General features: G+C 39.1%; 1 protein-coding gene across 13 annotated transcripts in view; it reads right to left on the bottom strand.

Annotated features, from left to right (window-relative positions):
- Window positions 1–22,521, bottom strand: part of LOC109933193 (centrosomal protein of 63 kDa-like) — a 124,428-nt gene that overhangs the window by 50,148 nt on the left and 51,759 nt on the right. For 12 of the 13 annotated variants that reach the window (XR_007262213.1, XM_048597588.1, XM_048597597.1 and 9 more), the window contains 3 exons: window positions 21,287–21,424; window positions 9,788–10,021; window positions 3,602–3,747 (listed from right to left, as the gene is read on the bottom strand). Coding sequence is in view for 12 of the 13 variants with exons in the window: in XM_048597588.1 (XP_048453545.1) it covers window positions 3,602–3,747; window positions 9,788–10,021; window positions 21,287–21,424 (518 nt within the window). In the remaining variant the exon portion in view is untranslated. Of the gene's footprint in view, window positions 1–3,601; window positions 3,748–9,787; window positions 10,022–21,286; window positions 21,437–22,521 lie in introns of all 13 variants that reach the window. The other variant, XM_048597599.1, reaches the window with a different exon arrangement.

Below are 22,521 nucleotides of genomic sequence, written 5' to 3'. Positions count from 1 at the left end.
ACACATCAGTGAAAAACATAAGACTGAAGCATTCACAGCAAATTTTAGCTCGAAAGTGCCAACTGGATGATCCATCTCAGTCTCCTCCAGTGGTTTCCAGCATGACAAATACTTCAGCCAATTCAATTCACTTTACGTGATATCAAGAAACAATTGGGGGTTACTGGGTACTGCAAAGGCAACAGGCCCTGACAACATTCTGCCATTAGTACTGAAGACTTGTGCTCCAGAACTTGCCACTCCCCTAGCCAAGCTCTTCCGATATACTTTAAAAACTGGCATCTACCCAATGTGGAAAAATTGCCCAGATATGTTTTGTACTCAAAAAGCAGGATAAATCTAAACCAGCCACCTAACATCCGATCAGTCTACTCTTGATCTGCCGTGAAATGATGGAAGGCATCATCAATAGCGCTAACAAGCAGCACGTGCTCAGCTATAACCTAATCACTGTTGGCCAGTTTGAGTTCCATTAGGGTCACTCAACTCCTGCTCTCATTACAGCCTTGATTCAAACAGGGATAAGACAGCTGAATTCTAGAGATTAGGGAAGAGTGACAACCCTTGACATCAAGACAGCAATCAACCCAGTGCAGCAATCAAAGAAGCCTAGCAAAACTGGAATCAATAGGTATTGGGGGCAAACTCTCCACTGGCTAGAGTCATGCACGGCAACTTGGAAGATACTCATGGTTGTTGGAGGTCAGTCATCTCAGTTCCAGGACATCTTTGCAGGAGTTCCTCAGATTGTGTCCTAGGCACAATCATCTTTAGCTGTTTCATGTTTGACTTTCCCTCCATCATAAGGTCAGAAATGGGGATGTTCATGCACAACATTCATCACCATTCATGACATCCCCCACTATCTACATCCTTGGGGTTACCATTGACCAGAAACTCAACTGGATTCTCCACATATACAAGTGACTACAAGAGCAGGTCAGAGATTAGGAATATAATTGCAAGTAACTCACTTCCTGAATCTCCAAAATCTGTCCACCACCTACAAGTCAGAAATGCGATTGAATACTTCCCGCTTGCCTGGATGGGTGCAGCTCCAAAAATACTCAGGAAGCTTGACAACATCCAAGACAAAGCAGACTGCTTGATTGGCACCACATCTGTCTCCTCTACTACCAAAGCAGTGTGTACTACCAACAAGATGCACTGCAAAAATTCACCAAAGATCCTTAAAAAGCACCTTCCAAACCCTGACCACTTCCATCTTGAAATACAAGGGCAGCAGATACATGGGAACACCACCACCTGCAAAAGCACCTCCAGGCCTCGCACCATCCTGACTTAGAAATATATTGCCATTCCTTCACTGTTGCTAGGTCAAAATCCTGGAATTCTGACCACATTCCCCCTGGTTCCCTGCCAAGGGCATTGTGGGTCAACCTATAGCATGTGGACTGCAGTAGTTTAAGAAGGCCACTCACCACTAGGGATGGTGTGGCGATGCTGTCACTTTAAAGGGTTATTTTGTCCTCAGCATTTTTGAGGAGAGGTAGTAAAGGCAGAGGTACCAAAATGGCTACTGAAGGCAGCTTATGTAAACCATGTGTGAGAACTTTAGGTCTTTTTTGAAAAAGTTGGAACAATAAAAACAATCTGAATGGGTGTGGCCAGCTCTCACAGATCAAGATTGCTGGGTTTTGTATTTTTTTCAGCAGTCAGAAGCTGTTTGGGATCTCAAAAGAGTTGGAAGCTTCAATGAATTATTCCTAGCTACTACTTTCTGTGGAATCTCTCTTGATGCTTTTCCCTCCTGGAATGGAGAACTGCATGTAAGAATCTGTGTCTGTATTTGCCTTTTTGCCAATGAGTGTATTTATAGGATCTTACGATATTGGAACAGTTAATTAGTAATAGGTACTGTAACTATTTTTTGATTAAGTTTTCCAATGGTTAATTTATTCTAAATTCCTCTTTCTTTTGCTTGCATTTTACTATAGTGTTTAAATAAATTGTGCTTTGCTCAACACTCAGTAGTTTGACCAGTCGCATCATATGCATCTTTAAAATAAGAAAAAAAAAACTAGGGTCTGGGCTACATACTTAAAATATTTTGAGGGTGTTTGGTCCATAACAATTGTTGGCGAGCCAGTGATGTCCACATTTCACAAGTGAATAAAACAAAAACAAAAAACTGATTCAGCCAACCTTCCATTATCAAATAATGATAGAAATGTCCTTAAGTATTCTGGAACTAGCTAGCAATAGGTCAACACTGATACTGTCTCTAATTTACCTCTGGCACAGAGGCACAAGGGCACCAAGATACCTCACTGCTATTCACTTTACTTCTTACTTCAGCCAAGGGCACATTCAGAAGTATATGGTTTGGAGGCACATACCATAAAGTTCAACTAAGGGGCAACACTGTACACATCTGTGTCATATTTCAAGGGTTAACTAAAACTGAACTACAAAGTGATAATAAGTGATTATTTATCAAATTGAAGTATTTCCTCATATTTTATTGTGTGAAGTAGAATAAGATAATTGGTGAGAAATTGTATGGCACATATGGATCTGGTCTGAATGTATGACTGGAGCTAATGTTTTACGTAGCAAGTGTAAAGGGAACATATGTAAAGTAGGTTGCAGTGGGGATGAGGTTTGCTGGAGGTGGGAGAAGGGGTCTGCAGAGGGTGGATTAGATTCCTGGTCAAAGAAATAGGTGCAGAGGCAGGAAGAAGGGGTGATGAGGTTTGCTGAAAGCGGGAGAAGGCCCCGACCTGAAACGTCAACTTTCCTACTCCTCTTATGCTGCCTGACCTGCTATGTCCCTGCAGCTGCACACTATGTCGTCTCATATGTACAGTAGCTGTTGCGCATTAGATGTTTCAGGTGCTTCAACACGTGCTTTTATGATATTTCACCTCACAACACTTGTGCAAATGTTCGATGATGTAAAACAAATATAAAAAGACACGTCTTTGGTTAATATAGTCTTCTGTATTTATTGTCATTAACCTAGCGTTACTTCATGGTAGAGTTCTTTTGCAGCTTAAAACATTCAACAAACCAAAGTCCTAAGGGTGTCCTTTTGAGCAGATCACAGATTCACAGAATCCCTACAGTGTGGAAAGAGGCCATTTGGCCCATCGAGTTTACACCAACACTCCGAAGAGCACCCCACTCAGACCTAGCTCCCCTACTCTGTTGCTGTGATCCCATATTTACTGTGGCTAATCCATGAAATCTGCACATCTCTGGACTGTAGAAGAAAACCAGAACACCTGGAGGAAACCCACGCAGACAGGGGGAGAATGCCTGGGTGGAGTTTGCACAGTCATACAAGGCTGGAATCAAACCCCCACGTTGCCACTGTAAGGCAGCAGTGCTAACCACTGAGCCACCGTGCCACTTAGAATGGAAACATGGAAACATGGATGAAATGGACAGAAATCGATGAGGTCCTTCTTTAAGTATGCCAATCATATTCCAAACATGACATGAAATAAATTCTTGTTCAAAGATAATATTTGGCTTAAAATAGGGATTTCCATTTTCTATAGTAACCTTAACACAATATTATAAAAACGTACAGTTCAGCAGAATCTGTGACAGTTGCTGACCTGCCCAAACTCACCTAATATCTCTATCTTTACGCATTAGGGATCCTTTGGCCCTGGCTAGTTCCCTGCGCAGTTGCTTTTGCTCTATGTCTGTCACTTGCAGAAGATCATCCCGTGACTGCAATTCAATTTGTAGCTCTGTAATTTCTGATTCCATTTTCTAGATACACAGAAACAATATTTGGCTCCAGTCACTATCCAGTGCACCAAGATCAATGGTTTCCAATTATTTGCACTTTATACTTCATTTGTTTTACATGGCTGTGCTCTATGTGAAATATGCATTCAAGAAGTGACCATGTTAAGTAAACACAGGAAAGTAGAGTTTGCATTGCAAATTCACAGTCATCACTCTTCACTGAAACCAATGGGTAGAAATAAAATTTCAGAAAGAAAGATTAATATTTTCAGTATTCATTTATAATCATTAATATGCCTTGCCATAAGTGACAGCTTGAGCCACTCATTGCTCTCACTGCCAAATATAAATAACAGCTGCCAGTGACATTATGATTGGGTCGGCCATTTTATGTCTCATTGGAGGCAGGTTGTCTTCTGGCCTTCATGGATATTTACGGCTTATATAGACCATTTGGACCAATACTGGAAGGGTGCGGCATCTCTCTAGTCCCACCCATCCACAGGCCACAACATAAAATAAAAATATTTTCTTCAGTCACAAAGATGACTAATTATGTAACTTATGACATCACACTTTAAACAAGATACATTAACCAAGTTTCTTAATGGTCAAAATTGTGTGTTTATCAAAACAGAATTCATTCAATATAAAATTAGTAAGTGGTTAAAATACATAGGCAGTGTAAAATAAGCTTATCCCTCTAAATATCCTCAAAATTAAAAAAATCAAAGAATGAAATCACCTTGCCAGAACAAAAACTACATAAAATGTCATACATCTAATCAAATGATTAACATCTAAAGTTTATTATACTTTCATAAATCACTGTTCATAACACTTAATCCTTACAATGAGTCTCCTGGGAGATTGGGGTTAGATGTGAATTGTGAAAAACAGCATGGAACATAAATGCAGGGTGCTGTTTGTCAGCCTTCAGAGGTTTTTTGTATTCATTTACAGGTTGTTATATTACTGGCAGTTCACTGTTCACTGCCTCGCCTTTATTGCCCTATAGAAAATTATAGCCCTTGAAGTTGCACTTATTTAGGAAAATGGAGGATATTTCATCATTCTCCTGATTTTTGCTTTGTAAATGGTGAAGAAGTGGTAAGCCAATCACTGCAGAATAGACAAAAATGAGCAGCGCTTGTAGCCGCAATATATACGTGACTTGCTCAGTTAAATTTCTAGCAAATTGTGTGGACGGTTGGCAATTTGGTTATGGGGATTCTATTTCATGCCATGTGGAGGTAGCTAGATTCTCTTGGTGGAGGTGACATTGGCAAGCTACATTTGCCAGGCATTCATCAACCCAAGGCTGAGTGTTGTCACAGTTTTGCTTCATGCGAGTATGCATGAAGTGTGCATAATGCCATGGACATTATGATCGGGTCTGCCATTTTATGTCTCATTGGAGGAAGGCTGTCTTTTGGCCTGTTAAGAAGGATCTCTGACCCTCATGGATTTGAAAGTGTACTGAACACCATAGAATCATCACCAAACATGCACACATCTAGCCTTATGCTGGAGGGAAGGCTCTTGATTAAACAGTTGAAGACAGTTGGGCCAAAGACAATGCTGCAGGAGTTCCTTGGAGCAATGTCCTGGGACTGAAAGAATTAGCCTCTAACAATCACAAGCACTTACTCTATACTAGATATGACTCCATCCATCTAACCAACCCAACAACCATCCAAGATATCAGCACGTTTTAAAATCTGTCTTTACATACATGATTTGGATTTGAATGTAGGAGATATGGTTAGTAAATTTGCAGATAAAATCAAAATTGGTGGTGCAGTAGATGGTGAGGCGGCTACCTCAGAGTACATTGGAACCTTGATCAGCTGGGCTGATGAGCCGAGGAGTGGCAGATGGAGTTTAATCTAGATAAATGTGAGGTGCTACAGTTTGGTAGGGCAATCAGTGTGAGACTTATACACTTAGTGGTAAGGTGCTGGGGAGTTTTGCCGAACAAAGGGACCTTGGAGTGCAGGTTCATAGTTCCTTGAAAGTGGAGTCGCACATAGATACGGTTGTGAAGGCGGCATTTGGTACGTTTGCCTTTATTGGTGAGTGCATTGAGTATAGGAGTTGGGAGGTCATGTTGTGACTGTACAGGTCATTGGTTAGGCCACTTTTGGAATACTGCATTTGATTCTGGTCTCCTTGATGTAGGAAGGATGTTGTGAAACTTGAAAGGGTTCAGAAAAGAGTTATAAGGATGTCGTCAGTGTTGGAAGTTTTGAGGATTTGAGCTACAGGGAGAGGCTGGGGCTATTTTCCCTGGAATGTAGGAGACTGAGAGTTGACCTTATGGAGGTTTACAAAATCATAAGGGACATGGATAGGGTAAATAGACAAGGTCTGTTCCCCAGGATGGAGCAGTCCAAAACTAGAGGGCATAGGTTTAAGGTGAGAGGGGAAAGATTTAAAAGGGACCTAAGAGGCAACCTTTTCATGCAGGTGTGTGTATGGAATGAACTGCCAGGGAAGTGGAGGAGGCTGGTACAATGACAACATTTAAAAGGCATCTGGATAGGTATATGAATTAGGAAGGGATGGGAGGGATATGGGCCTAATGCTGGCAAATGAGACTTGATTAATTTAGGATATCTTGTTGGCATGGACAAGTTGGACCGAAGGGTCTGTTTCTGTGCTGTACATCTTTATGAGTCTTGTGATCATACTAAGTAGGAACACAAGTATCTAGCCTGCTCAATAAGAATGTGGCTGATCTATTTGTGTTCCAAATTCTGCATTTACATCCTCTCCTAATAACTTTTGATTCCTTCGCCTAACAAGAAATTTTCCACCTCTGCCTTAAAAATATTCACCGGCCCCACCTCCGGAAGCATAGCTCCAAAATTGTGCAACCATCATAGAGTCATATAGCACCAAAACAGACCCTTCGGCCCAACCAGTCCATGCTGAACATAATCCCAGGAGAAAGCAAATTTCATCTCAGTTCTGAAAGAGTGAACCTCAGTTTTAAAACATTGTCCTCTAGTTCTGGACTCACTCAAGACGAAACATACTTACTATGTCTACAGTGTCACGTTGTTTAAGTTCTTAATACTACAAACAAGTCACCCTCAGTCTTCTATACTTCAGTGGAAACAAGAAATATAACTGTTACACATATGATATTTTGTTCATTCCAGCTATCAATTTAGTAAACCTCATTTGCATCCTTCATTAAAATGAGGAGACTAAAACAGCACATAGTATTCAGAGTGCAATTTCATCAACCCTAAACATAATTGAAGCATAACATCCTTAAACATTCAATTCCTATTGTAATAAGAGAGCACATTCCGTTATCCTTCTCAATCACTTGCTGTACCTGCAGGTTAACTTTTTGAGAACTCCTATACTATAACACTTAGAAAACAACTGAAGAATTTGACATGCCAAGAGATCCAAGTAAAATTTTGCTTTTTAAGTCTTCCTACCAAAGTGAACAACATCACATTTTCCCACATTATGCTCCATCTGTCAGACTTTTGCCTATTCACTCGACCTATCTATATCCTCTTCACAAAATTGTTTCCTACCTACCTTGTGTCATTTGCAAATCTATTGCTATAAATTGTAACAAACTGAAGCCCTAGCACAGACTTCATTCATCCTGCAGTTTCAGACAAGCTGAAAATAACCTCAAATCTGTTGGAAAATTGCAAGAGCCGAGGATCCTGCATCCCTGCCATCTTGACAGGTCCACTTACTTGCCTCTTTCACAGTCTCACTCTCCTTTGTCTAATCACTGACCAAATGAGAAGACCCTATCCTATGGGGTGTGAATACTTCATGGTACAAGATGTGCAGAGACTTTCTCCCTCTATAGTGTGTTACATTATCTGTAGCCTCCTGGACATAAACTCTGAGCCAAAGCTATTTGAATAGTAAACAATTACTCCAGCGCTGTTTGCCCTGCATCACACTGGTATCGAGCAGGTCCCACATGCTACGACCATGACACATCAACTATCCTGGTATCCTTAATGTGTTTTTTTAATTTCACTACTTAAATAATTTAACTAAATAGCTTCTCTTGTATTTATACATATATATTTAAAAACCTTACCAGTAGTTTCTGTGCTAATTGAAACCTTAGAAAAATAAGCCTTAACCACTGACTAGATACTGACCAATAGCTCACTTCTTCCCTGTAGTAAAGTAAAAACCAGTTCCAAACTGCTAGCATAATAAAAGCAAATTACTTTGGATACTGGACATTTTAAATAAAAAAAACTGGAGAAACTCAGCAGGTGTCGCAGCATCTGTGGAGAGAAAAGCAAAGTTAAATGGAGACATTAAGGACTGCAGATGCTGCAAGCAGGTGAGAGGCTGGAAAAGTACAGAAAAGCAAAGTCCTGATGAAGGGTTTACACCCGAAACATGGACTTACCTGCTCCTCAGATGCTGCCCGACTTGCTGTGTTTTTCTAGTCTCACAAGTTAATGTTTTGATTCCAACATCAGTCTTCTTCTTCAGAAGAGACAAAGAATGACAGTGGACTTAAAAAAATTAATTGTATTTCTCTCTCATGGATGCGGCCTGACCTGACGAGGTTTTATTCCTAACTGCCACTCTGTCTTTAGGTCCTCTTTTCACACACTTTTTCTAACCATAGATGACTGCCTCAGGGCCATCCCTTGGCTTGCCATCAGTGGCAATTCCTTCTGATGCCTCGGCACAAAGCTCTAAATTCCCTCCCTATACCTCTCCTCCTTACACCTCATTTTTCTCCTTTAAGGCCCTTGTTAAAACCTACCTCTTCAATCAAGCCGTTGATCATCTGACTTAATATTTCCTTACATGGCACTGCATCATACTTTGTTTTCTAATGCTCCTATGACACATTGAGACATTTCGTTATATTTAAATCACACCTTTTAACATAAACGGTTCTTGTTCTTGTCGTCCTGCTGGTAGGACAGAACACACCCAGTCATTGTCATGGAGAAATCTGGGACATTGTCAAAGATTAGTTCTATTTGTGTGAATATGCCAGGTTGTTACAGTCTATGGGACACCTTACTCAATTTTCTCACTAATTCCCAGACATTAACAGGGAGAATTTTGCAAGATCTGCTGTACTTAATGTGCTTTTGCTATGTTCAAAGCCAAGTTTGATATTGAGCGGGACACAGCAGGTCAGGCAGCATCAGAGGAGCAGAAAAGTTGACGTTTTGGGTGGGGACCCTTCTTCAGAAATGGGGTCCATTTCTAAAGAAGGGTCCTGACCCGAAACATCAACTTTCCTGCTCCTCTGATGCTGCCTGGCCTGCTGTGTTCCTCCAGTTCCACACTGTGATATCTCTGACTCCAGCATCTGCAGTTCTTGCTATCTTTGATATCGAGTGGACTATCCAGTTTTTCTTATTATTCCTCTTTGCAGCTTTTTCAATGCAACTGAGCTTGCTAGACTATTTCAGAGGGCAATTAAGAGTTAACTCCATTGATAATGGATCTGGAGTCAGATAAAAAGTGAGACCAGGAAAGGACAGCAGTTTTAATTTCCTTAAAGAATAGTAGTGAGCCTCTTGGAATTCTATCACAACCTGGTATCTTCATAGTCACATCCCTGGCATTTTCTTCCAGATTTAGTTAAGTTACTGAGTGTAAATTCCCTAGCTGCTGTGGTGGAACATGAACTCATGCTTGAAGACTATCAGTTAAGGTCTCTAGGTTATATAGTTCGGCAATATAACAACTATGCTGTCAAACACATTTCCATGGCATCAACACAGCAGATATGTCATAAATCAGTGAAAGACATTAAAATAGTATATTGACAACATTTATTTTGACTGCATGCAGAGACCTAATTACATAAATGATTATTGACCTTGCATTTTTCAATAAGTCGCACAGTTAATCTCACTAATTGGAAGTTGGAAATAATGTAAAATACTGTGAAAAACTGGTTTCTGACCAACAATTCTTCAAATGCTATTGGAATGTTTATTTTCTTTTGTTGCTACTGCTTTTAAGAAGTGTAGGAGATACATTTAGTACAATGTTTGCAACATTTTATGACATCGCCAAATACCTGACATCTCCTTTGGTAACATTTAATTTCTTCCGACAGCTTTTGTTGATTCTTCTGGTTTAATTCTTCATTGGTGCTTTTTTGCTCAATAGTAAGCTTCAGCTGTTCGATGATAGTCTCATCACTCTTTATGGTGTCTTGAGCATTCTCCATGCAACTCTTTAAGTACTTTATTTCTGATTCACATAACTCTATCTGCTTCCTGCAATTCCAGTAGGCATCAGAACTTTGTGCCTGTGATTTAAAGCAAAAATCATAAAGTCCTCAGTTAGGATAAAAATACATTTACTTTAAAAGAAATGCTCAGTGATGAACAATGAATTAATTCTCATTTTATCAATCTACGAAAAATGAAGCAAGGTCACCCTCAGATAGCTGGCAAGGACCTTGTACAAGAACAAAAGCTAAATGATGCTTACTGTTGCCTCTGGATTACTAGTCCATTGACAGCACCACTACACCATCACAACCTCCCTACAGATGTTTCAAAAACAAAACCCTCATCATGGCTTTCAAAGGGGAACACTCTTTCCTCACTATCCTTTTTTGATTGTGGTGCTGAGAGATGTAGAAGTTCCACAGGGAAAAACAAAATAAGGATTCATGGAAAACTTGGTAATGCGTGAAAAAAGTCTCTTCCTCCAAGTTATTTGCATCATCCACCTTGTCGAAAGCCTATATTGAGCGTGTGGATTTAAATCATTGGGGCATTTTTGCCTTTGCCAACTCTCTGATGCTGTAGCAGTCTCCTGGATGAAGTTTTCTTAGTTGGCCTGATGGGATTCCTCTTGATGGGAGGAATCCTCTCAATCTGGCCATATTGTGAGCAACAATCAAGGAGAATGGGCTGGGGAAAATATAGAGGGATGCATAAAGGAGGACTTTTTCCTCGCGAATCTTGGTAGGCTGAAAGTTCAATGAATATACAGAAATAAACAAAAAAAAATCAAAAAGCCAAAACAATGGAATACAAAGAGAGGAACTCATGATCCCCATGGAGATCCATGAATCAAAATCAAATTAAATTTGTCAAGTGACTCCTAAGTGAAGAAATGATTTCATTTCATGTGAATCAGAATCAACATAAACTTAGCTCAAAATTAATAGATAAATCACAGTTTATATGAACTACTAGTTACACATCAAAGAGCAGATGCACATCTCATGCAGTTACTAGATAGACCACTGCTTGTCAGGTACTGATTTCAGCCAAGCAGTTTATTCGAGCTTAATGCTTGCCTGGCACAAATCTGGTCCTTCTCCTTTAAGGAGGAGCCATTGGATAAGTCCTGCAGCAGGGTTCCATCCATAAAATCTTCCATGATTAACTCTCAGCTCCCATCTGTCACGGTAGCTTGGATCTATGTGACCCGCCTTTATATCTGCAGAACGTGACTAATTTTGGGCAGTCAGTTATTCGTAATAAACAGTGGGAGCAGTCTTAAATGTGTTTTACAAGCACTTTGGATTCCAGTTGTCCTATCTGACTTGCTAACTCCTCTCTATAGTTCTTTCATTTAGCATTTGTTTGTCTGCTGCACAGTCACCTCATTTTAACGTCCATCCTGATAGCTTCTAGATCAATGGTCTCTAGGTCTCATGGAGAATCATTTATAAGTTTGCTGACATCCTTTTCAGATGCTTTTAAGAATTATAAATCCTCCACAATGACCAATTGTGAACCATTTCAACAAAGCCTTGTGGAACATTTTAGCTATAATCACAGAGTTATAGAACCCTTTTGTCTTCATTATTATTAGAGTTTCATTTTATATTTGACAAATTTTATTGAATTGTTATTTGGGATGTGCTGCATGTATTTAATAAAGTATGATTGAAGACTATCTTTTGGGAAATGGAATTCAGCCCAGCACAGTGCAAAGTAATGCACTTCAAGAGCTGAGAAGGCAAGGGATTATACTCTGAATGGTAAGGACCCTGGAAACTACTGATGATCAGAAGGAGATATTAAGAACTGCTGATGCTGGAGTCAGAGATAACAGTGTGGAGCTGGAGGAACACAGCAGGCCAGACAGCATCAGAGGAGCAGGAAAGTTGACATTTCGGGTCGCAACCCTTCTGCAGAAATGCGGGAGCTTATTTGATGGGGTGTGTTGCGGGCAGGAGAAGGGATCTGTAGAGGGTGGGTTAGATTCCAGGTTAAAGAAATAGGCGCGGATGCAGAGGTTTTTTGATGGGGTGTGATGATCAGGACATTAGTGTGTATATCCACAAATCTCTGAAGGTAGTAGGGCAGGTGCATAAAGTTATCAGAAGGTACTTGCCTTTATGAGCTGAAGAATAGAATACAAATGTAGGGACGTTAGACTGAAATTGTATAAAATGCTGGCTCATCATAAATGGGAGTACCTTGTGCAGTTCTGAACACCAAAGTATAGGAATAATGTGATTTTACTAGAGAGGGTGCAGAGGAGATTTACCGGGATATTGTGTGAGCTGGAGGGCGTGAGCAACGGAGGAAACGTTTGATGGGCTAGAGGTATGTAGCGAGGTACCTCTGTACCTAAGATGGCACTGGAAATGGTGACATTCTAAAGTTTTCACTGTACTCATATACTACTGTACTTAAGTACACATGACAATAAAATCCAAATATAATTTTTTTTAACAAAAGAGAAGCTAAACTTATGAGGGACATATGAGGCTACAAGACATTTTGTCCATTAGTAGAGAGGTCACTAATGGACAAATTGTCTTGGACCAGGGACCATGTATTTAAAGTGAACAGGTAGAAATCCAAGAAGAGACTTGAAGTGAAATTTTTCACCCAGAGGGTAGTGAGAGACTGGAATTTGCTGCCTGAAAGAATGTCGCGTCAGAAATTTTCATAACATTTAGGTAATAGTTAGATATTCATTTGCTTTTTCCACATTCTGCAGGACTATGGAGCAAAAGCTGGAACATAGGATTAGTGCAGTCAGATTGCATTGTGTTGGTCATCGACAATGAGGTAAGTTACCTTTTTCTGTGCTGTAAATGTCTGAATCTCAGTCTATGACTAGGCAACAAATGCTGTCCTTGTCAACAGTGCCCACATCCCATGAAAGAAAAGTGAAAAAAAAGTCAAATTTTCTCCAGATAATTAATCATGTATTTTATGTGGATGTGAAATAAGATATGTAGATGCTGCTGTGCTTTTTTGTCACCTGTTTTGATGGGTATACTATCAACCTATTTTCAATTTATTGATATGACCTCAGTGTCCACTGACCACTCAATCATTGTCAATGCATTACAAATCTCTCTGCTAGTTCCAATAAAGATGGATTACTGTCTGTTTAACTGAATTTTTTTTCTATTCATTTGTGGGATGTGGGTGTCGCTGGCTGGCCAGCATTTCTTGCCCATCCCTAGTTGCCCTCGAGAAGGTGGTGGTGAACTGCCTTCTTTGATTTGTTTTAACCTTTTTTTATTCTTGTAAATGATTTTGGTCTCATTAAATATCAAGATCTGAATACTGTCTTGTTTCTTTTGGGAGAACCAACGTTGCCATTGTTGATTATTTCTTCCCTTACAAGCAAGGGTGTAATCATACACAATATTTTCCACTTGTACGCATTCTCATCTTTAAGTTCATTTAATGCTATTCTCTGTTGCTGTTGTTCAGTTGGAAGGACTTTTTACTGTCATGTATCATCTTTTTAGATATCTCTGTAGGCCTCCCTGTCCCTCAGAGCAATCTTTTATCTTTTGCTATATCAAAGTCAAAGTCTTAAGTGTGCTGCTTACATACAAGGTAAATGTCACATGGAAAATTTGCATAAATGTTTAAATTATTTGATGTCAAATGAAGTGGAGTCTCTGGTAATGTCCTTTGTGAGTGAAAAGGTAGAGATCCTCTTCAGATATTTGTGAATCAAGTCCATGTACTTCAAAAATCTTAGTACATTTCTAAAGCTTTCATCAAATAAATTTAAAGAGTTGCTGTAAGGATATTTTAGTACCATGTTTTATCTCTACAGGCAGCTCTGCTCCTCTGATCAACCTTTACTATCAAACAACTAAGAATATAAAGAACATGACTGTTGCTGAAAAAGACACACTTAGGAGATTTTCATCTTGCACACACGAGGCATTCACGAGAATACCAATGTAAAGTGAAACAATATTTTATAGTAGTGAGAGTAGACAGCTGATTGGTTGAGGGACTGCTTTGAAGAATGCACCATTTTAGATCATGGCTGACAGCTAAATGCCAAGCTTTGTTTAAATTTGATTTAGACAGGCTGACTCTGGTTGTTCCAGGCATTGCCCTGAGGGATGAACCAGAAAATGGATCTGACCTATCTTGATAAGTTGAAGCAGGTGTAATGCATGTGTTCTTTCTGTCTCCAAACAGGACCTTGTTTATCATCATATGTAGCATGTAGTTTATGGCAGTGCACAACTCTGTGAGCCAACTGACAATCTTAAACTGGTTATCAGCGTAATTCTTAGCATACTCAAGATGATTTAGCAATAACCACAGAAGCACATCTAATGTTGGACACTTGTGATTTGAATTTTGCAAGCATAGACTAGTTAGGTGAGATCAGTATCTTGCCTGATATGAACAGGTGAAGGGACATACTGTTTAATGTGATCCATTCAGTGTTTGGGACATATGGGCTATTGATATCTGCTCAACAATGGAACTAATTTACAACAAGTCATTTCTGTGACAATCAATGCCTTTTTAGCTTGACGGCAACGTCATATTAGTGGCAAACATCATGTGTGCTGCTACTGCTGCAAGAAATCTGCAGGGGTTTTGTATTGTATACTGTAAGTGTATTTTCACTGGTCAATATATGGATTAGAATTGTTACAGTTCTACACATTCTAAGATTAGTCTTATTGGCAATCTTGTTTTTGGTGTCCAAGTTATGTGCCCAAAGTGCAAGCAAATATGGCATATAAAAGCAAATGTCATCCTGAGACAGAGTGGCTACGTCAATCAGATAATTTTTTGCTGTAGTTCTGGCTGACACTGAAGAAGCACATTGGATCTAGAGCAACATTTTTCCAGGGGTCACTCCACAAAATAAAAATAGTTTTTCTAGTTACGAAATAGGCAAGCTACTTACCTTATCTATGATCAGCTTTTGAATAAAAGATCTGTCGGCTAATGTTCTTAAACACAATAATTGGTCTTTCAAAAAAAAAATTATTCAAAGAAGATACAACAGTTGGTTCTATGCTTAGTGGCAAGTGGCACAGGGAGTAATCTGCAGGCACCATTCTTGCTAATCTCCTTTTTAATTCCTTGAAATCTACCTGCAGGACTTAATTCCTTTTTTTAATTACGAACAATGTCACTTCATTTCTATATTACCAATAACAAATCACTTACATAAATTGTAAACAATAATGGTCACAATATCAATTCTTGTAGTTTACCGCTTTACACCTTTCCTAAGATGGGTAGCTATTAACCACCTGACCTCTTGTCTTTTGTTTTGTAGCCGGTTCTTTTTAAAAATCATTCTGCCACTTGTCCCTTGATTCCACAAAGTGTGATTTGAGTCACATGGTTACCTTGTAGTAGATTATTGAAGACTTTTTGAAAATCCAAATATATCGCAACAGATGTAATTTGGTCTTTCCATTAATTTTGGAAAATTTGGGAATTCTGCATGACCTCCTTGGCAGTTAAAACATTCCAGGAGATAACTCAGTGCCTGATCATTTTAGCAGGTACTGGCAGTAGCTACATTTTCTAGTGGGAGAGATCTCCATCCCAGCCAGGAGGTTCAGTTCCTGCTTGAAATAATTTAGTGAACTGGGGTATAAAGATGAAAAGAACCATCTCCTATCACTCAACTTAGGTCTGGCCTTATGGAACTTAAAACCATGATTATTAGTCTTCCGTCTCATAAAACAAACTATCAATTTGAACACAATGTATTTGCTTCATCATTTGAACAATAGATTATCCGCCCGGTCTACTCTTCATTGAGCCTCGACACTTTTCGGCGACCTCCTTACTGAAGATGACTTCAGTCACAAACGTCTGGACTCCATCCAAATTATTTGATCAACTCACCAGGGCTCAGTTAAAACACTTTCCAAACTAGCCTCCTGTAACCTAAAAAGACACAGCAGAAGATACATGAGAGCACCATGACCTGCAAGTTCTCCTTCAAGTCACACACTATCCGACTTCGAACTATAACAGTTTTCCTTTAATATCACTGGGTCAACAGAACTGTGGGCATAGCTGCAGCCTAGGTCTTAAAGTGTTTGAGGAAGGCAGCTCACCACCACCTTCTCAAGGACAATTAGGGATGGGAAACAAATATCTGTATAGCCAATGATGCACATATCCCATGAATATGTAAAATAACGAAAGAGATGTTTTGAACTGAGACCTATTGTAGTCATCCTTTCTACACCCTACCCAAAACCTCAATAATCACTCAATCAACATGAAAAATATCTAAAACTGGATACTATTCCAAATTTAACCTGACTAAGATATTGTACAGGATAAAACAGCCCACCTTTTCTCATGAGATAACAAGGTGTAGAGCTGGATGAACAGAGCAGGCCAAGCAGCAGAGCAGCAGGAAAGCTGACTTTTCGGGTCAGCTTTCCCAAAACATCAGCTTTCCCGCTTCTCTGATGCTGCTTGGCCTGCTGTGTTCATCCAGCTCTACACCTTGTTATCTCAGAGTCTCCAGCATCAGCAGTTCCGACTATCTCTGAACCACCTTTTCTCATAATAGGATTATTTAATGAATGCACAACATTATTTAAGAACAAAAAGAACAAAGAACAATGCAGCACAGGAACAGGCCCTTCGGCCTTCCAAGCCTGGCCAACACATTTTGCCTCTCCACACTAACTGTCTTCGCTTACAGGATCCTTATCCCTCTATTTCCTTCATTTTATGTATTTGTCCAGGTGCTTCTTAAATGCTGCTATTGTGTCTGCTTCCACCACCTTCTCTGGCAGCGCATTTCAGGACTCATTTACTTTAGCTATGACTTTATAACATCACTCTTGAACTTTAAAAGATTTAAGTTCTGAAATGCCAAGATTGTTTTCTTTCTCCAGCTTCTTTAATATTTTTCCCTGAAAGGTGTATGCATGTTAAGTATTAAACTTGCCTACAAGCATAATACTTCACTCTTCTAATTAAGCACAATTTATCAGTTTCCCAACACAATAAGATCCAACTGAAGTGCACAGCACCATCTATTGTCCTAAAGCTCTCCTGCACCTTAGTATAATCTGCCTATTTGCCAATCTTGCCCTTCAGCTAAATTTAGATCATGAAAATAGCAAAGTGCATTACACCCAAAAGAATTCCCTGCAGGATATATCAGTGCTAACTAGTTACTAAATGGATCCAGTTATATTTATATTCACTTTCTGCCTGTGCTCTTCTTGCTAGTTCTCAATTCACTGCAATATCTCACTGTTAACGCCAGTGATTTAAAACCTGTAGAGAAGCCTCTTATTTCCATAGATTTCTCATAGTCGTCGTAGATAATCTGCACATTCTCCCCGTGTCTGCATGGGTTTCCTCCCACAGCCCAAAGATGTGCAGGTTAGGTGGATTGGCCATACAAAATTGCAGGTAGTTTCTAGTGACATGGCTAGGTGGATTAGCCATGGTAAATGCAGGTTTACGGGGATAGGGTAGGGGACTAGGTCTGGGTGGGAACCTCTTTAGAGGGTTGATGGAGACTCGATGGGCCAAATGGTCTCTTTCCACACTGTAGAGATTCAATTATTTGGCTCTCAAAAGATATAATATGGAGAACAATTATTTAGTTGATCCAAAAAAAATAGCCAATGCTTCAAATTCACATGGGTACTCTTGAGTAGATTAATAGAATGATCAAGGTTTCACCAGAGCAAATTATTATAATTTTAATAATCTGTGTGCAATTTCTCCAGTGTACACACAATATTCAATTCTAAAAAAAGAGATAGTCCAGCAACTGTTAAATATTTGTTTTTTCAGGAACTATAGTATAAGGGAAGCAGCTACGAATAGAATAGCTGATGATATCAGGCCACATGATAGGTTACAGCGAATAGAAGGACTTACAATAAAGTGGGATCTCTTCCCTTTATGTACGTATAGTCTATTATTCAACAGAAGCTGTGCTGTCTGTCACTGTCCATGCTAAAACATGATGGCGTCATTAAGAGTTTCCTGCAAACAGGAATGGCACCTAGAAACATCTGTTGGCTAGCAAATTTAAACAAAGGAGAGCAGTTGCAGTTGCAGCCATGTTCTAATATTGCAGCAGTTTCTTCCATCTCACTCAAGTCAGATGCAAAAGTTAAGCAAAATCAGGAAAGATTAGAAAAATCTCAAGGTGATAGGCTAGACCAATGAAACACAGTTAAAAAACTGACACACATGGAGTTGATAGACTCCAGCAGCAAAAAAAAATCTCAGAGCAAGTAGACACCAGTGATAAGCCAAACAAAAAAATCAGCAGAACCTCAGATCAGGCAGACTCCCATGAAACCGGCAGAATTTGGAATAGACTACAGCAGTAGGGGCAATTGACAGACATTAGAATATACAGAGACCAGCCATAAATGAAAACAGCAAAATTGTGACAACGACCTCAAGTGGCATGTAAAACCAAAAGGGAAGTTTAGCCTGATTCCCAACGCAATATGAAGTTAACCTTGTTAGGTTTAGCGTCATTATGGAAAAGCCCCTCCACTATCTGAGCCACTTCAACATGTAGATACCCCAGACCAAGTTGCTATTCGTGTCAAGGATCTCTCTGGAAGCAAAATCAAGTTTTTATTCATGGAGATGGAGAGACTTCACAGGGTCCAACATGTGACATGTATGGTTCATCATCCATACAGAGACCAGTATTCCAGGTAAAATGCAAAAGTGGATGGAATTGAGAACTACCATTGTCCTATCTTCCCAACATGATGGGAGAAGACCAAGCCAGAGCAAAGAAACACACACACACACAAACACTCCAATAAAGGCCATTTCAAGGTCATATGTTAAAAAAGCTCCCAGCTCCAAAACTTTAAAGAAGTCTAAGCAGATCTGGGAAAACTCTAGAATGAGAATGTAATAGTTCATGGCCATAATTTTAAGCTGGATACTGGGATGTCCCTTCCAACACAGCACAGGGACTGAAATTTTTCAGCTTCATGGTCCAGGAAACATCCAATTGAAAGTAAAGGGACATCTGACTACTATGTTCCGGTAAAAAAAAAATCAATTAAACACTCTACGTAGTTCATAATCAAGAATGCTTACTATTAAGCCAGAGAGCTTGCTTGGATCTCCAATCAGTATCCAAGCTGGACAAGTTGCACAACCAGGACATATTGGAATAACTCAGCTCAGAATTCTTCAAACTATTGGAATGACCACTGGACCCGAAACATTAACTCTGATTTCTATTCACAGATGCTGCCAGATGTGCTGAGCTTTTCCAGCAACTTCTGTTTTCGTTCTCCAAACTAATCACAGGTCTGGGAAAACTGAGCACACCTTACACTTTATGCTAAGACCATATACCAAACTAGTATGTGTGTCCATTGTACCTAAATGATCACACTGCTTATTCAACTTCAGTAGTAGAAGAACAGACATTCCTTCAAATTACAAGGAAGATGGAAGACATTATTTTTGGTCCCTGTTCCTAACATGGTTGCCTCACTATCAACTTCCCTTTGCATCAGATTATTGGCAAATAGGTTATCAAATTGAGTTCAAGTAAATGTCTAACTACCGATTCCACAGCTTTCTACTTGTTTATCACCTAATTTTTGCCCCTGCCTTAACATATTGTCATGAAGCATGGAACCATAGAATAACTTACAGCACTGGAGACAGCCATTTAGACCATTTATTTGACACCAGCACCCCAGTAATATACCTGCAGCAATCCAGCCAGTCCCATTCTCTTGCCTTATCCCCATTGTCCTATAGGTTTACATCCTTCAAGCGTCCATCCTATTTCTTGGAATATGGAGCTTCTAGTGCAGTGGCTATCCACTGACCTCCCTACTCTGGTACTTTAATACTTTCCAAATCTCTGAGCTATCTGAATGGATTTATTTCTAGCTTCTTGAACATTCTTGATTTTAAGGTCTTCACCACTGGTTGCTATGCCTTCTGGAATTTCCTCCATAGACCTAAAAGCTGCTTTTGGTCTTTCAGAGGCACAGTTTGTTTTATTATCTTCCTTTGAAATAGTTTGGAAATGTTTTATTACATTCAAGACACTGACTGTCAGTTGTTGTTCATTCCTGGGGACCCCTGTAATATATATAAAGCAGAGTGCTTTTTTGTTTTGCTTGGGTTGATCATGGACTTGTTGCACATGTTCGTTTTCAAAACAAAACAGGAGTATCTGACACTTACATGATGCACAGTAAACTGCAAAACATTACTACAGTCACTTGCTTCAGCCTGGAATAACACTATTATATAGAAATTCAGTGTCATGGTAACCTTGATAGAGACAAGCAGTGCTGACCATTATCTAATTTAAGGATTCAGTTCTAGACGATGATAAATCTCAGTTACAATCCCACTGCTAAAATGCAGGCCCTCACACATGGCTAATTGGCATGGTTAACTTTGGTCAAGTGTCCCCTCAAGATTCAATGTGGGTCAAATCTTTAACTCACTCAGTTCTTCTAGCTGTTCCTACTCTTTCCCATCTACTTACTGCTATTCGACCAATAGTCCTAAAAAGCAGGCATAACAGAGCATCTGCAATAGCATTTTTAGACAACTATTCCTGCATAAAGCTCTTCTGCAAATCTCAATTCAATGCACAAGGGAGAAAATTGTGAAAACATCTTTCAGAGCTGAATAGCAACTGAAGTTAACTTGTAATTTAATGTAAGTTTGTTTTTACAGAGTAATAAAGGTACATTTTACATCATTGGATTTGACACGCAGCAGATTTCCACCTCATGTGCTCAACATTTGATTTCTTGCAGATTTCATTAATTTATCATATAAAATATAGAGATTTAAAATTTATACAATGTAGATTCAGAATGGCCAAAGATGCCAATAGAATTTTTCAGTCATTAATTTTTTTAATCCTGTAAGGTCCGTTGACTTCCATGCTCAAAATCCTGATTTGCAGTTGCACTGTCAGGAAACAAATTTATAACTTTTTTTGAGAGCTGGCACTGAAGAATTAATTAAAAACAAGATTGTAAACATATCCTGTAAAACATGAGATGCCTCAAAATAAATTGTCAAATCTGTGGTTTTTACCTTCTTAAAATGTTGACCTTTTGCGCAATATTAATCAACACAGTCAATAATTATATATTGTTAAATAGTTTGCCAATTTTACAGATAGAATCTTAACCACCATGCTAGCATATCTAAACATGTGGGTACACTGACCTTTTATTTGATAAAAACAAAATATGCCTAAGGTAAGTAAGTGTCATTAACAAAAAATTATAAAATCAAAGCAAAAACATTCAAAACATTACAATCATAATTGGAGCAAAGACACTTACCTCCAAATTGCTATTTAGCATCTTCTGCTTTGAGTCAGTCTCCCCATTTTCACCAATGATCTCTAATTTGCGTGGCTCTCTGGCTTGCTTCAGTTGATGTTTTTGTAGTTTCTCATAACTACTTTGTAGCTTACGGAGCTAAATATGCAACTACAAATCATAAGTGACAAAACTTATGAAACAAAGCTTACGTACTTTGTAGGACTTCCTTCATTTCACTGATGCACCTCCAAATATCAGGAGAAGTGAATGTGATGTGAATCACATCCTACTGAACCTACCTGGTAGAGAATAACTCCTGATGCTCTTTTCAGCTTCAGCGCACACTTTTAATGTGAAATGCCCTTTACTACAGTATTAAAAAGGCATGGACTCATCCAGAAAGAGATTATTTTGGTCAATGCTATTAAACAATTATTCAATTACTAAATAGGTTTTCCTTATGCCCTGAGCAAAAAGGCAGAGGGACTGCAATATTGGGAGGACACATCTTTGAAAAATGAAGGTCCAACAAATTACATTCACTTTATTACTACTTCAGTATCTTTCATGAATTTCAGAAGACTAAACCAATATAATTCAGCTTAAGGAGAAAGAAAAATGCTCACAAGGGCAGAGATCTTAGCTACTGAGAAAGATGTGCTAGGATTGGAAATCCTAACAGTAATGTTCAGCTCAAGTACATAGCTTAATCTATAGAACAGCACTGTAGATAATAGCTGTGAAAATGTTTATTCTGAATTGTCATAAAGTAGCCAGAGAACAGGCAAAGTAACCTTTAGTAAATCCCGGCACCTTCTTGGAGTTGGTAACATTGGATAATGTATTCTGCTCATCATTTTGTATGAGGCATATAGCACTTCAACAGTGATTTATTTGGGACTTTGGGAATAGAACTGAAAGCAATTGCCAGGTTTTTTACCCCACAAAGATCAATATCTGGGATGCAATATGTCCTCTGAGGAGGTGAGAATAATGACAAGCACGATGATTTAATTAGTAAAGAGTCCAAAGATCAGACTTTTACAGTTGAGAAAAACTCTTGCAATTAAGTCTTCCCTTCTGAGATGACACAATCAAATTCATCACGTTAGGTGGTAAGAAGCCGAGTAGCATGCATGTGCACCTTATTAATTACACAGCCCACCCAATTAACTTCCCTTTCCCAATTATTCAAAAACTTGACAAAACCGGAGTCAGTTTCAGTCAAGAGATAGCAGGAACTGCAGATGCTG

Source organism: Rhincodon typus, chromosome 6, assembly GCF_021869965.1.
Source record: "Rhincodon typus isolate 14 chromosome 6, sRhiTyp1.1, whole genome shotgun sequence".
NCBI lineage: Eukaryota > Metazoa > Chordata > Chondrichthyes > Orectolobiformes > Rhincodontidae > Rhincodon > Rhincodon typus.
This window is presented reverse-complemented; position numbering and strand designations above follow the sequence as displayed.